The sequence below is a fragment of the Temnothorax nylanderi genome, unplaced genomic scaffold, assembly GCF_030848795.1.
Source record: "Temnothorax nylanderi isolate EJ_2023f unplaced genomic scaffold, tnyl_v1.0 TNYL_tig0027_pilon, whole genome shotgun sequence".
NCBI lineage: Eukaryota > Metazoa > Arthropoda > Insecta > Hymenoptera > Formicidae > Temnothorax > Temnothorax nylanderi.
Window position 1 is genome coordinate 715,905 of NW_027249089.1, and position 16,098 is coordinate 732,002.

General features: G+C 35.0%; 1 protein-coding gene across 5 annotated transcripts in view; it reads right to left on the minus strand.

Annotated features, from left to right (window-relative positions):
- Positions 1-11,462: 11,462 nt before the first annotated feature.
- Positions 11,463-16,098, minus strand: part of LOC139770108 (cysteine-rich secretory protein 1) — a 51,722-nt gene continuing 47,086 nt past the window's right edge. For all 5 annotated transcript variants that reach the window (XM_071701826.1, XM_071701824.1, XM_071701827.1 and 2 more), the window contains one exon: positions 11,463-14,186. In XM_071701826.1, the coding sequence (XP_071557927.1) occupies positions 13,928-14,186 (259 nt within the window). In that variant the 3' untranslated portion in view covers positions 11,463-13,927. The remainder of the gene's footprint in view (positions 14,187-16,098) is intronic.

Here is a 16,098-nt window from a genome sequence, read left to right on the forward strand (position 1 = left end):
GCAATCGTTGAAACGATCGTCGGGATCAACCGCAATTATCGACCAATCCGTCCGAGTTTCCTTGAAACGCCTGCACTTTAAATGTAGCTCGTAGATTCTCTTCTTGTTTGTACGGTTAGTACGGTATAATTCCGATTTTGCTAAGATTATCATTATCTTGATCTGTATCGCATTCCTCAAGATCTATACGTTATACTTGATTTAGCTGTACGAGCAGTGTCATAATTGATTACTAACAATGTGAAAACATTGTGTTCGAAGATTAGACAAACAGTCGCAAGATTGCATTTATAGATTGCGAGGAAACTTCGGACTATATATAAAGAAAAGTTAAAGAGAAAAATCATTTAAAAATCTAGGAAAATAAGTTATATCGAGTTTATACACGAAATCACAATGAAATGAGTCACAGAAGTAGTGAATTAATTTTACTTTTTTTGCAACAAAAGAAAGAAAGTTCATGAAAAAATATTAACTAATTCGTTTTATTTAACTGTCTTTCAGATTGGTTTCGTATATGTATAGTCGCGGCATACATATGTTACGGGTTGAATGCCTGAGGCGTTTCTCCCCGTTCCTTACCTAGTAGGTAATACCTACCTAATACATACATGCTGAACAAGCGAACCTGAAACTCTTGCTTTCATGCAAAGTTTCATCCCGCGCGCTAATGTAAGTTGATCTTTTCGTAATTACTTACTATTCGTGAATATTTTGCGATGGTAGATAATTGTTACACGGTTTTCTTTCTATAAAATATAAAAGGAGCAAATAATCCGCGCAGTCGATTTGGCCTCTTTATTGGCTGCGTGTAAACCGAGCTTTACCAATGTGCGTCAGCCGTTAACGAGCTGTCGAGCCGCGTTAGTCCGTGAATTTACGACGCGAATGCTCGTCGATTCCGCTCGTTGATCTCGTGCAGCCTCGCCTCGCGAGCTGCATTGCCTTGGAGGCATTTTCCAGCTAGCAGCCGGCTGATAAACGGTGAAACATCTTCAACGTTCTTTTACGGCGGGCCGTCAGTTTTTCGGAGAAAGATGTATTTATGTAGTATTCCAAAAAAAGCTGAACGATCTCGGCTGTTAGTTTAGAGATGTCGTAAAAGAACTCTACAATGTCACAAACATTCTGCAATATCAGGCATTTCTATAAAAAATAAGCTCTTGAGTTTATTGATTCATTAATACAGTTTTCAGAAATCTATAGATCTGATATACATTGAAATAAAAACTTAAAAGAAGGCAGCGTAAAATTACGTATAAATAATGACGCTAATAAAAGTCATTCTACATATGCTAATCCAAAATTCCGCAATGAGAACAATTTCGACGCTCACTAAGAGTGAATTTTAATGCCCGCCTTAAACGGAGTATTACAAACGTGTTCTGTTCATTTTACGCGCGAGAATCAACAACGCGACGAAAGAATAATTTAATATGAACAAAATATTCGACGAAAATCCGCGAGCGCGAAATTATTCCGCACTTTCGTAACGACCTTTGTAATTAGCCACCACCACAAATTGCTTGAACCGCGTCTCTCCCTTGCGTCCTGCCGTAAAGCCACCCTTTACGGCATAGTGTAACTACCACCCGCGAATCTCACGTAACATCCTCGCCGAGCAGGATGTTGTACAAATCCTGGCAAGCATGATGGCCCATGCCGGCGTTGTTACCCCCTCGCAGCTTGTTCTAGATTAAAAATACCAAGCCAGCGTTCTTACCTTTCTAAAAGATGGTTACTACCGGTTTATACGAGCGAAGACAAGATGAAAAATCGATTATCGCTGCACAGTTTTAATTTAGTTAAGCTATTTTTCCTTCGGTATGATTTCATTAAAGTTCTATCTGAGATTCTTAATTCAAGAGAGTCTTTAAATTATTTCTATTCTTGACATTTCCATCTTTCACAATATAACGTCTTCGATATGAAAATTTGGTCATTTATTTATTTCAAAATTTTTAAATTGTCCAAATTCTTTTTTAGTCTCTATATTTATTAATATAAAACGAAAACACGTTTTGTGTTCTTTTTAAAGAAACCGTCCTGAGATTGAGTCTATTATTTCCTTGCGTTCAACTGTGCACTCCGTGCATTTGAAACTGTCCCGAAAGCATTCACGGAACAAGATGCCGATTTAAAAACCGCGACGCATCATAAATAAGATCCACCCTCGTACAATAATAAAGACATCCTCACACAAACAAGAATCTGACAAGAGACGCGCATTATTTATTTGATATTACGTACAAGGCATACTACATAGTACATATCTATATATGTAGATGCATATAAATGCGGACGTTATCCGGCTGTCAGTTTCAGCTGCTTTCTCAGACTGCTAAGGAGAGTTGCAGTTGATAAAACGAAAGAAACTGCCGCACGTGAAACAAACAAGCTTGTACGCCAGCTCTCGTTCTTCCATTTTCTTATGTTCCCGTTACGCTTTCTATAAAACGTGCAAGAATCTCGAAAGCTGCAATGCCCTACATCCTGGTCCGGCTTGCAACGACGCGTATCTACCAGTCGCATTGAATACTATTGACCGCCATTTGTTTCGGATTAAAGGATTGCTCGACCGAAAGTAAAAATAATTATAAATAAAACGATTAAACTAACGGTCCATCGTTATTTTCTCGATTCGTAGCTACAATCGTTAATTGAATAAATAGATAAATCTTTTAGACAATTTTTTACGTATATCGTACAGCTATTATATTTTTTAATAATTAACATAAAATTACAATTTATGAAAGAAATTTATTTTAATATTCTATATCTAGTCTCATATTTTAGACAGAAAGTTTCAGCTCTTGCAATTGTCACAGAGATATAATACTAGAAAAATTATGCGCTAATGTGGCAAAAAACACCTCTTAATTAAAAACGATATGGGTAATTCCAAGTGCCATATTAAAAATCGGGATATATTATACTGAAAATGTAAAAGGCACATTATTAATCGCTCTCAGCTCCATTTGGAGTTCAACAGTCTTATCAGGGAGAAATTAACGACGGGATAGAAAAAAAGAAATTCACTTATTCGCGAGCGAAAAAAATATTAGAGGAGCACCCGGAAAACCAGTCGTACACGCTTCCGCGAATTTTCTTTCTTTTCCTTTTTTCATAACGGACGTTCTGCCTCTTCCGGAAGGGAAGATAGGTAAAATTATTTTTTTATTGTTTCTACATTAAAAATAATATGACTGGGAATCGATACGTCGCAATTCTAACTACTGCACAGTACAGTAAAAAGCACCGTACTCTTTCTCTAAATCAGAGTTTTTTATTATATTTACGAGTACTTACGGATATGTTGTTAATAAAATTAACAAGAAGAATATAGGTTCTATACGACTTTATTAATTATATTATTGTCTGATACTAATTAAAATAGTGTTTTGATAATTAAAGCGACAACAATATTAAATTAATCAATTATCCAAATGGCGATCGCCGAAAATGAGAGTGTCTGTAAAGCAGCGTATTAGTAAATATGCCGTGAATTGATGAAAACGACGCTACTGTTTCTCTCACTAATTAGCGCAAATTATTAATTCAGTTTCAAAATTCGATAAAATGACATCAGTTGCGAAAACACCGGCTACTCGTTTCTCTAGGGATATATGTATAACCTACATAATCGCGTGACAACACATTTTCCTGATAATCACGGCAATTAAACACGAACCGTAGAATTTTGACCATATGACCAAAAAATCCCTAATGACATTTCAAATTGCTTATTAAATCCCGACGAATAAAAGGTTGGTATTAAAAATATCATGCTTAATATCGAATCTCGTAATCGTTTTTAAACTTTATAAATGTATTAAAAAAGCTGTGGAATGCACAATGATATTAATTACTTATTATATCTTTTGAATAAGTAACCGCTTTCTGAGATATAAAACAACAATATATTGTCATAATTTTTGTATAAAATGCTAAATGTTTTTGTGTATAATAAAAAAAATTTGTTATTGCAACATTCTCTCTCTCTCTCTCTCTCTCTCTCTCTCTCTCTCTCTCTCTCTCTCTCTCTCTGTCACTTAAAAATAAAAATATTTAATTCGATAGGTAATTAATCGTCAGTGATGAAATAATACAACGAGAATGTTAATCGGCCTGACTGGCAAAATTTTATTAGATATCAACTACGTTTAAAAAAATATTTAAATAAACTGTGTTATGCCAAACTAAAATCGAACATGATTGAAAAATTGTAGCGAGCATTATTCTCAATGACTATTTTAACAGCATGTGCTTGGATTAGATAAAATTAATTTAATTAAAGTCCATGTGTGTGAAACTCATTACAGAGAATAATATTAGATGAGATTTTGTGCTATTGTAATTTATTAATATTTTATTATCATATATTTCTCTAATCATCATAAAAGCAAGCTCACATATCTCACGCCTAATTGCTACAGAATTTAATATTGCCTATAATAACTGCAATAAAGCTTATAGTAAAATTCTTTGTAATTTATTAATATTTCGCTACATTATTTAATGTTATATATTTAATACATTTTTTGTATATTTTATGCGTGACTGTTAATTAAAAATAAACGCAAAGGAAAGCAGGAGGATTAAAAAATTAATTAATTAACAAATTTTTTAATTATTTAATGTAGCTCAAAAGTAAATGAGATATATCTTTTTTTATTTATCTTTGCGATAGATTTGTTAAAGAAAAACACGAGAAAAATAGGTACAAATAAATTCACAAAATCGTGCAATGATGAAAATATAGCCATGGAGAAAATGTTTGACAAACAAGAGTTTGATTTTAAGATTTAATTTATTACGATTTTTTCAGCTTTTAACCCTTAAATGCCACCCTGGGGTCCAGCGGACCCCAACCCTTTAGATCGATATATTTTCAAATGTTCCCCCCAAAAATGGAGCTCATGCTCCCATTGATGAAAGTTGAGTGATTGACCTACCCGCTTGTACACTTAGCAGTACTCAGTTTACTTAATTTTTTATACTATGTTGAAATTGAAATTTTAACAATATAAGCATTTTATTCTCTTTTCTAAGCCTTGAACAACATTGAAAATAATTTTCATAACTAAATATCAAAAAATCAATGAGTAAGGAGACATTTTTCATGCTGGGGTCTTTTAGACCCCATGTGTCATTTACGAGATTCTTGAGAGGTGGGGCATTCAAGGGTTAACATTGAATAAATATAATCTTATTTTAAAGTAATGTTTAGAAAAAGTTGAATCTTCAAGTCCTTTAAAGAATATATTTATATATTATTTTTGTATTTCTTAAGTATCTTATCTAAGTTAATCAACAAATTTATTTAATTATAGAAAGAAATAGCCGTAATCGATTTTATATAATATGGTTCTAACATACACGCAATAACTTTCTTCGCATGCAATTCTCTTACTGAGAAAGATACTACGTCCTTCCTTAATTGAACTATGTTTTTGCACGATACAAATTGCACGATACAAATTGTAGAATAGCCATTGCTGAACACGATCTGATTTGCCCTCTCGAAAAAGTGCTACGAACGGGTAAATCGAGCGGAAGCGTTAAAGCTCCGCGAAAGCTCTGATAATTTACGCGAAGCGGTACTTAATGAATAAAAGAAAGAAACGTTCGAGGTAAAAGAAGCTCGCAATGGAGCATGGCCTTTTACTTAGCTCGAGAAAATGTCTGAAAGCTTCATAATAACGAATGACATGCTGATTAATTAGCATAAAAAGAAAACGTGTCGCTTCTCAGTCATTGCTGTGAGATACGAAAATGTTATAACTAGCTCAAAAATTAGAAGCGCAGTCTATATGAAATATTTAAATAATTGTATTGATATTCTTTGACTTTAAACAAAAATTATATATTTATATAATTACGTACATAAAAAATTATATTTATTTATTGAAAAGATCACGAAATTGTTCGAGTAATATACTAATTACAAATTTTTTTAATATCACATTTCACATATCTATATAATTTTTTTTTTATTTGAAATAAAGTTAGTGTAGTAACATATTGCAAAAAATAGTCTAGAAAATAGTCCAATTAGAAACAATGTGATAAAAGCATTCGTTTGTTAAACAACCGCAAAATGTTCCATTGTCCGCATTTCTAAATATACTAGTCCAAAAAGTAGCCGCAGGTGTTAACAAAATTTCTCGCGATTTAGCGCGAGTGCCGACCTAATTTTGGCAAATTCCGACAATTTGCAACTTGCGTCACGCTAGTGAACTTTCGCGGTACGAAGTCGACCTCGCGCTTTCGTAAACGAAGCAGCTTCGAGCTTTTTACTCAAAGACGTCGCGTTGACTTTCCAGCAACATCAGTCAATGCCGCTCGTCACTGTCGACTGTCGTTGTATGGCAGTTTTCATCGCCGTGAAATATTGCCGCGATGTGCAGACATATTGGCGGTCACGCTCGTCCTTAACTCGATATGACAGGCACTATTCATAGATGCAAGAGTTGTAGAAAACTGATATTCAAAAGATGAAAACTAGATGAAAAATCATAAGACATGGAGATTTAAGTGTTAGAATTATTTAGGAAGAATATCTTAAGATCTACAGAATATGTAGCATCTGAAGGCACAAGAGAGGACAAGATGGAACAGCTAAAAGTGCCAAGCATTCTAGAATCCGAATGGCTGCAAGTTTTAAGAATCTAACACGCGAGGATTTAAAGTTAAGAATCTAGCTACTCCAGCTGGCATCCAACAGTCTGAAAGGATTTCGATTTTTTGGGCCGCAGGATCAAAGAAACTTTTCTACGTTTTGCAGATCCAGCTATACCTACAGCCTCAAATTTATAACACTCCTTTACCGCACACCCCGTGTAGCGCAACGAGCGGAAAAAAAGAGGGATGAGGAAGACTACATCTCATCTTTCCGCTGCGCTTAGCATTTTTATCGCTCCTTTTCGCCGTGGAGGAATTTGCCGTATCCGGAAACGAGTTCGCCGCTCCCAAGTTGGCTATCGCACAACAACCTACCCTCTTCTGCTATATTCAAAAGATTCAGATTCTCCTCATTCCCTGGGCATCAATATGTTCGTGGGAATTCGTGCTTGGCTCTACTGTAGCCTTTGCACGTCATAAACAATTTTTCGTGTAGCGTTTGAGACTACAAAATGTAAATCGCGAAAGTTGCCGCATCCTAGAATCTGCAGAAGATCCAATAATACAGAGCACGTCAAAATAATCATATTAATGAAAAGATTCCATGTCTTTCAATAATATAGAAATTACATTATCTTATTAGTCTTTTAATGTATAAAATTCAGAAGATAAACGAAGATTTATATTATTTTACAAATTTTAGAAATTTTGTGTCGTCACTGAATTTCACTTTATATTTTTACTTATCCGATTTGTTTCCAAAGCGCGCATTCATAATTCAGAATTTTTATATGGCTCTTTTGAAAAATCAGATTTTTAGACATACGTTTTCTCTTTTCTACTCGAAATACTGGAGTAATTACGATGTTACGAGCACAAGGAAACTCTTTTTTTCTCATGCAACGTACATGATCCGCTTGCGACTCGCCGAAAGCTGCAACTTTCCGCTCGGTCGGGCAAAATGGCTCTGATAATTTACGCGCTGACGTCGATATGCGGCTTTCGCTTTCGAACTCGTCGATGAAATGCTGATTTACGCCCCGGGCAGATTCACGCTGACTGCGCGTTTCCGTCGCTGCGAGAAACTTACCTTGTGCCGCGCGTCCACGCGGTGAGTAGAGCGGCTCAGTATGGTCCAGGCTCACCGACTTGGAAGCTTGCGTCAGCTTCGTCCTACCGGTTAGTTTCCGGTTCCGCTTGCCGGCGTGCAAGATATTACGTCGGCGAAATGTTGAAAATATCGAATGCCCTCTCCTATTGCCTCCGTCCCTCTCGACGAAAAACCCTCGTCACTGCCTGAGCGTCGATAGTGGCAATTTCGACCCTTAATACTTGTGCTGCTGCTACAGCTGCAGCTAGTTAGGCTATCTTTTCCCAATATTGTTATTTTTTGAAACGTATGATTATTGCATGCAGCACTCGATAAATTATACAAAACTTTACTCGCACATACTACGCAAAAAAATCTATAATTTTACCCAAAGATATTCTCTATTGGTATTATATATAGAAGTAAGATTTTGTAAGCGAGTCTTTGTTAGTGATTTATAAATTTAAGACAATGTGGACCCAAAGATCTACAAAGTTAAAATCTGGTAATGAACCCCTGAAAGCGAGAAATCGTACAATAAATTAAAATCGTACAATAGATTAAAAGAATGCTTGCACCCCATTTGCTTCGAGATAATTTGTATAAAAAAGAAACGTGTGTGTGTGTGTGTGTGTATGTGGCAAATATGTATTTTTTAAATTTAATTTCTGTTGTATAATACGAATGAAAACGGCGTATTACAAAAAATATTTGCAATAATATTCTTTAGCATATAAAATTATTTCAAACAAGATGGGAGGAAACGTGCAAATACTTCTTTTGTGGCTGCATGTGTATAAGAGACTTGTATAACATGATATATATTCTAATATCATAAATGTACCAAACTGAGGATCTCTTTCGAAATTTCACTTTATTCTTCCGATAAACGAGCTTCTGATAAATGCACTTCTACAGCAGTCAGAAATAAGAACAAAATTGCTTGTGCAGGCTATCGATCTGATGCTCGAGATGCCCGGGTATTCGATAAAATTTAATGTCCCAGTTTCTCTTAAGGAATTCAATTAACATAACAAATCGGGATACGCCAAGCGCAATTGCGTGAAATTTTAAATAATTACGTGCTCTCCACTCCGATCAATTGTTTACGACTATGTAAACATTTGCATATGTAAACATCGAGAACGCGTATTGTAAAGAAAACATGGTTTGTATAATATTTGGATATTGAGTAATTGAATTATATTATGCGATACGGAACTATATATAGAAACATTGTACCGTGAAAAGTATTATCTTCACTTGTTAATGAAGCATGGCATGTTCTCTTGCTATTAATATGAAATCCTACAAAATGCAACTTGTTATTAATTCTGCTGTAATAAGTAGAAATAAAAAAAGTATAGCTTTTATCCTTGATTAAAATTTTAATTTTATTAACAGGAAGAAAAATTAATTTTACATGAAATGAAATATTTTTTATTCCTAATAGTTGAGATTTTAATTATTATATATGACAGTTGATATAATGCTGGAATAATTCTAACGATGTATCACGGATACATTATACTGTATTAAAATTGATATATTATTAGTAATAAATTATGGAAAATTCTTCAATAATTTAAATAATAGCAATATAATTTAACTTTGCTCATGTGAATAAATGTTTTAATATGGAATTTCAAAAATATTTAACACATTATTGTCAGCGTGAGAATTTCGTTAGATTTCTAAGTAATTAGGGCTGAACTCATAGCTACTTTACAGTATAATTACTGGCTATCAATCAACTAATGATAGCGCCCCGGATATAATTTATGTGTTCATAAATCAACCTTGTAGTAACACCTGCTTTAGCGAAGTCATTGCAAATTACACACACTGAATCACGTATATCATAAGCCTATTGCATTGTTTAATACATTGCCAAGATTCGTGATAATTAATTGAAGTGTTCTTTTATTGCAAGTTTCACAATATTTACACACCTAAAATCTTTTTCTCTATTATCCGCAATTTGTTCTAGAAAAAATTTTGAATTTTTACACAATAGAGCTTCGTATAAAATTTTGGACAAAATTTTACGCAATAAAGCTTTAAATGTTTAAAAAATATTATATTAATAAAACCTTGCTGAAATGAAAAGTTGCTGTTAAAGCACAATTTTACTTAAAATTAATCGAAAAACAAGATTTATCTATTAAGTTATGAATCATTTAATTTATTTACTATAATATAGTTTTTGATGTTAAGTAACTTTTATCAATGTCTCGACATCGAAGTAACTTCTTTTTTTCTTACTTTAGCTTTCCCTGATGTAGTGCTTATTAGAGAAACATTTGATACTCGATACTTTTATACATATAATGTAGCAAAATAATAACTATGCATGCAAAATACTTGGCAGATAAATTATTCCGTGGACTTGAAGCAATTTGTAAAATAAAACCCGCTAGCTTCTCTCACGTTTTCTCAGACCTTCCTACATTATACCCGCGGCACTCTTTGTTTCCCTACCCCGGGTACCCTTACACCCTAGAATTCAAAGAACTACAAAAAGGATTAAATTTAGCGAACGAATCTTTCGCTTCGACTGGCCGATTTTTCAATCGCCCTTCTCCTGTAAAAACCTTCGAAAGACGGACGGAAGGAAATTGCTCGTTCCCGACAATGCGATCACCGATCTTTGACGAAAGCGCGTGGCGGCATTATCGGCGACGGAATATAGCGCTGCTATTCGGTCTTACCTATTATACTTTCCGACGGGTACGTTCAAAGGAATCCGTGTCGACGGGCCTTTCGGCTTTGCTGAAGTCGTCAGCCCGCGGACGAATCGGCCCAATTCCGCGACGAACGGGTATTATTCCACTTGGCGGGGCCCGCCACGGCCAAATCGATTTTTGCTCGCATTCTTTGATACCACGCCGGAAATTGATGTCTGTATCGTTCTAGGCAGTCGATTTCGCCAATTGACAAAGGAAAATTTAAAAAAATTTTTAAATACTGCATTATTTGATATTATGATATGATTTGATGTTATATATTTTTGTAAAAAAAAATGTTTATTTGGTTTTTAATCCCTTCGCTGATAAATTATCGAAATTAGAATCCAGTAACTGTGATCTTTTTGTTAATCTTGGCACTTAGGATTCTTTTTTGTTAAATTTAGGTATACAAGTCCAAATTTTGGATTTAATTTAATAAGACATTTACGATTTTACGTAAAATCTCAACGCAGGGCACTTTATTTGGAAGTCTGACGAAGTTCGCACTAGCGCCATTTTGTCGTTTCCCGAACACAGTTTGAAAAGCATTCCTAAGCCCTTTGAAGCAAAAAGACTATGCACTCGGTTCACCGCTAACTCGAATTCACCGACTGCACATTCCTCTTGACCTAGGGGATGATTCCCTTCTCTCCCACCCTTAAAGCTCTCATCGATTTATTCGCCACATAATTCTGCTTAATCCTTCGATTCCCTAACAAATAAATATTACGGCGCGATTAAACGCACCGTAACCGATCGACCAACCATGCGTTCATTCTCTTGATCGAGAATACGATTACGCTTTGTCAAAATTTAACAATATACGTTAATTTATTAGGCATTAAGAGGCGCTTAAACTCCTTTGATATTACGCACACGTTGTTCGTTTATTATATATTGATAAATTCTATTATTTCAATATCACAACTATGAATTATTCAAACGCTTATGAAACGAATATCGAGAGATTATGGCTATTCGAATATGCGGTTAAGTAAATAATGAAATTCAGGGAAATGTAATATTTACAGGATATTTATTCTGTAAGTGGACAAAAAGTATTACAGTTTAAACATTTTATTTGGAGCTGTACCGTTACATTCACTATTATATCTCTTTAACGAACTCCTTAATTACCGACAAGTACTTAACATTATCATCAATCACGCTCGCCACTCTCGTCACACGTATTGTTTCTCGACGCGTATTATTGATTATGTGTCTTATGATTTATGATTTATTTTAACTCTTTACCGCATCATTGCGGTACGTATTTCACAATATTAATTTTTCAATTTCTATAAAAATAACAACAATGCTTTTTCATCAAACCTTACGATGCGCTACATTAAACATTTCATTTTTTACCAAAATCAAATAGATATATATTTATTTATATAAAATATTTATATAATATAATATAATATAAATATAATATTTGCAATATTTCATTTTTAGGAAAATGCATCTTTTTTACTCGATAAAAATTTGCATTTTGTTGCTAGAATTCTTTATTTACTCATAATTCGGCCGAAAATTCTCGTTTTGCATAGTAAACGTATCATATTGTTATGAAGATAATATATAGATAATGCGCTTTTGACATCGCGCGATATGTGTCTTTACAAATTTTTCCAAGAAAAGAGAATTATGTTTCTAAACGCACCGCATTGTTCATCTAAAATATATTCTTAATTGTAAGAGAAATTATGCGGTAAAGAGTTAACTTTACAATTCCGATTTGCTTTCATCCGATATTGCACTGTGCGTGAACACGTTGTTGTTAAATCTAAGATAAAAATAATTGTTATCGTTATTGTTAATTGCTAAAGGGAAGTTCCATCGTTACATCACGACAAGAAACATCGACACACCGTTTTCTCAAAGCTTAGATTAATTTTTACATTGTTCCTCTTAACAGTTAGCTAAAATTAAAAGTACGTCTATCGTCTAATAATTGTCAGTTTCGATATGTTACCCACCGGATTTATTTACAATTTTTATGATATTTAAAATTTTTATTGTTTTAGGCAAAAAATATGATAGATATATGGGCAAGATTCCACGATTAGATTTACAAAAAGAAATAAGTTCCAATTAGCTTATTATTTTATCCATTTAAATGAGTTTTTCGATTACCCATTTCATTAATATTTGAGGCAAAATCTTTTATAATGGAGTAAATATTTACAGCCAAAAATATAATTTGCCGGCAGTCACGTTAAACTAATGAAATCCGTGATGTCTTAAGTTTTATTTTGTGCAAGTTTATAAGAATACAAAAAAAAATGTGAAAATAATTACGAAAATATAAGATGTAGAGTTAGCCTTTATTCTTCTTTTGAATACATACAGATGACCAAGCTGTGCTCTGTATGCTATAAAATACAAGAGCGATAAAGATTTTCAGATATTATTTGTTTGCAGATATTCAAAAGATATAAAAAAATAGCCGCTCTGAATTATCTTGCATACAATGTAACTAAAAACTCTAGCTCTATCTTTACAAAGAGCAAGCAGATTAAAGAGTTGTTGATAAAAAGCTAAGTGTAGGTCAAAAACTTTTCAAACCCAGTGGAACTTTGTTCTCCTGCGGACGCATGATGTGCGTGCATGATGTGCGTGCATATTAATTACGAAATCATGTTCATCTTTAGACACGTGAGATGTATAGACGTGAGATGTAAAACATCTCGATTAGTCTCGATTTTAAAGACGACACACGAAATTTACCTGCAAAAAATTAATCCATTTCTATTTAAGCTTCTCTCTTTGATCTGTTTTTACATTACTGGAAGAAACGAGCACGCAAACAAGTTAAATATTAAATTAAATAATGCTTTAGCAAATTAAAAATTATATACGGTTGATATTTTTTGCAAATGTATTGTTACTTCGCGAGAAATGCGATTTTATTCAAATCATAAAAGATAAACAGATGCGCGAGTTTTACACCGATAATTCGTAAAGTTTCAAAGGATCCTGAACATTCGATTGTAAAATTCAGAGTCCTAGAATGTAAGGGTTATATTACAACAATTAAGAATCATATTTTGGAATCTCTGGGATCTGAAATCGAATGGCAGTCATTAGATCGTTGCGGTATAGAATTTATTGATCTATTAGACTTTCGGCAATTCCTAGAATCCGCGAAATCTAGGCCCCAGAGATTCAGATAGCACACAAATTCCACAATCACTTCATCTACCATATTTCCATATTATCCCCGTTTACTCGCTATTCGCTCTGTCTGTCTCTCTCTCTCTCTGTCTCTCTCGATGCCCTAGCTCGAAACGTTGCGAGCGTTCCTCCAGCTCTCATCACTAAACAAACGAGCTCATCAATAAAACAACACGATCCCCCGTTAAACGATCTGCAGCCGTTTAGCCGTCGTCACACCCACCAGGTTTGAGTTTAGTTTTGCAGGGCGATTAAATTATTCATGCAACACGGTGAACCCAAACGCGGAAGTCAAGGAGCCTTCCTACCCTTGGTGATGGTAGTAGATCTTGTCCTTGCAGTTGCACGTGGCGCCGCAGAACTTCCGGCGTTCACGGCCCTCCTTAGTATCCGTCTCGCAGACCCACGAGCCGAACGTTTTGACCAGTTCGGCGCAGTTCGACCACAAATCTGTATGGTAGCAAGCGTTCGTGCAGAGCGCGTCCCGCATGCAGTGATCCTTGCACATGCTGCACGGCTGTCCGGCCACGTAGGGTAGACCGAGACGGCCCTTGTAGTTCCCACTGCGAGGCAAAAACATACCGACTATTAGATAATCTCGATTTTTTAGGGACGATTGTGCAACAGCCCGAAGCGACAAGAAATGTGAAAAATAGATCCAAACATTTCAAACATTTAAATATCGTTACAGCGAAACACGTTCAGCATTCCACTGCTCTGACACAAAAGAAAGAAAAATTTAAATTTCATCGCGCGACAAGAATATAAATTTAATATCGACTAATTCAGCATTCACTTCAATACTTGTAATGTGAGAAAAATTTTTTACATTGAAATAGTTCGTTGGATTTTACAAGATGTTATTTATATTGCTCTCTGTTTCTAACTTATGCAAAAAAATAAATATATACCTCGGATACATCTCGGATACAAGATCCACTGTATCCATTGTATATTATAAGTACATATATATGTGGAGTTTATATATTGAGGCTTGAGTTATACGAAGGAAGGAGAGTAAAGGATCACATCAAAAGGTGTCGTTTAGGGTGTGTCTAAAGCCGGCGCTCCTATTAAGCCCGTACTCGACAAATTGGAGAAGAGGGAGAAGTCCTTAGGGTGAGAAGATTTTAACACGCGCGCGTTTGCCTTGTAAAGATCAAAACAGTAATTATATACAGAGTTTGAACCAAGTTTGCTTTAGCGCTAAATTTCTCGGATTAAATTTCTTAATTCGTAGCAACAAGTATTATCTCGATAATTATGTTTCAAGATAAGCTCAAGATAAACCTATTGCTACAATCATTCATTTTATAATTTATACTCAATCAAATGAAGAATATGTAGAGTTAATTGATCACTTTATATTTTACTTACTGTGAAAATATCTGTTCTTTTTAAAATAACTCCTAATAATTGCGACTTAAAATAAATACCCGATTTCTTCTGAGGTACTCTGCACAACAGTGTAAATACTTTAGGCAGTATCCTAATCCAAATCCATTAGCCACGCGCATTAACGAAAAGCCGTGGAAGGACCGTCGAGCAATTTGCAAATGGGCCACCAAATTTACATTCAAAGTATTTTTCGGTGCGAGTCGCGCGTCTTAAACGATCGGGCGAGAATTTCCGTCTCTAAAGGCCGGGCTGCTGTATATCCACGAAATTAATTACGAGATAGAGCCGGTGTGGAAGAACGGCAAGATAAAAGGAAGGATAAGGTGGCCCACCACCACGTGACGCGGTTTATTTATTCAGGACTCGGGCCACTGATGGCGGCCATGCACAACCGCGCCGGCTTCGCTTTTCGTGCAAAATAGGTCAGGCGTCAAATACACTGCCGGAGAATGTACGCTGCTTAACAAGAAGTACAGATCGACATATAAAACGGCATATGAAATGATCTTAAAAGCCACTTCGTGTAACTTCGTTTTATCTGAAACGCTAGAGAGCTCTTCTAATGGAAATTGATTTTGAATTTCGCAATGAATTAACATTCCAATTTTCAGCTAATTTTGAAACTTATTACAAAGTATACTCGATGTATGAGGTACCTATATTCTCTAGTTCTAAAAATGTACGATGTAAAACATTTCATATTTGTTTCGAAAATGCGGATCTGAATTTAGTTTTATTTGCCAAATTGCTTTCTCTGCGGCAGAAAAGCTAGTACGATGACCGTATATGCGTTTGCCTGTTAGTATCTCGTCTTGTAACATGAATATATGAAGCTGCGGTGAACTCGTCGCCGATCGCATTAAAGCGGATCTCGCGGAAAATTTATCGGGTCTGCGTATTGCGGGGGATCGATATGAGGAATATATAGCGTCGCGATTTGTAGGAATCCTTAGTTCAGAATTGGGTCGCCGGCATTTTTGTACGGATTGCAGGAGCGATAAATTGCAAGACCGAAGACCGGAGCGAATTCTAATTGCGTGAGTCGCTCGCGCGTGAAATGTCGTTGAGAAAATCATT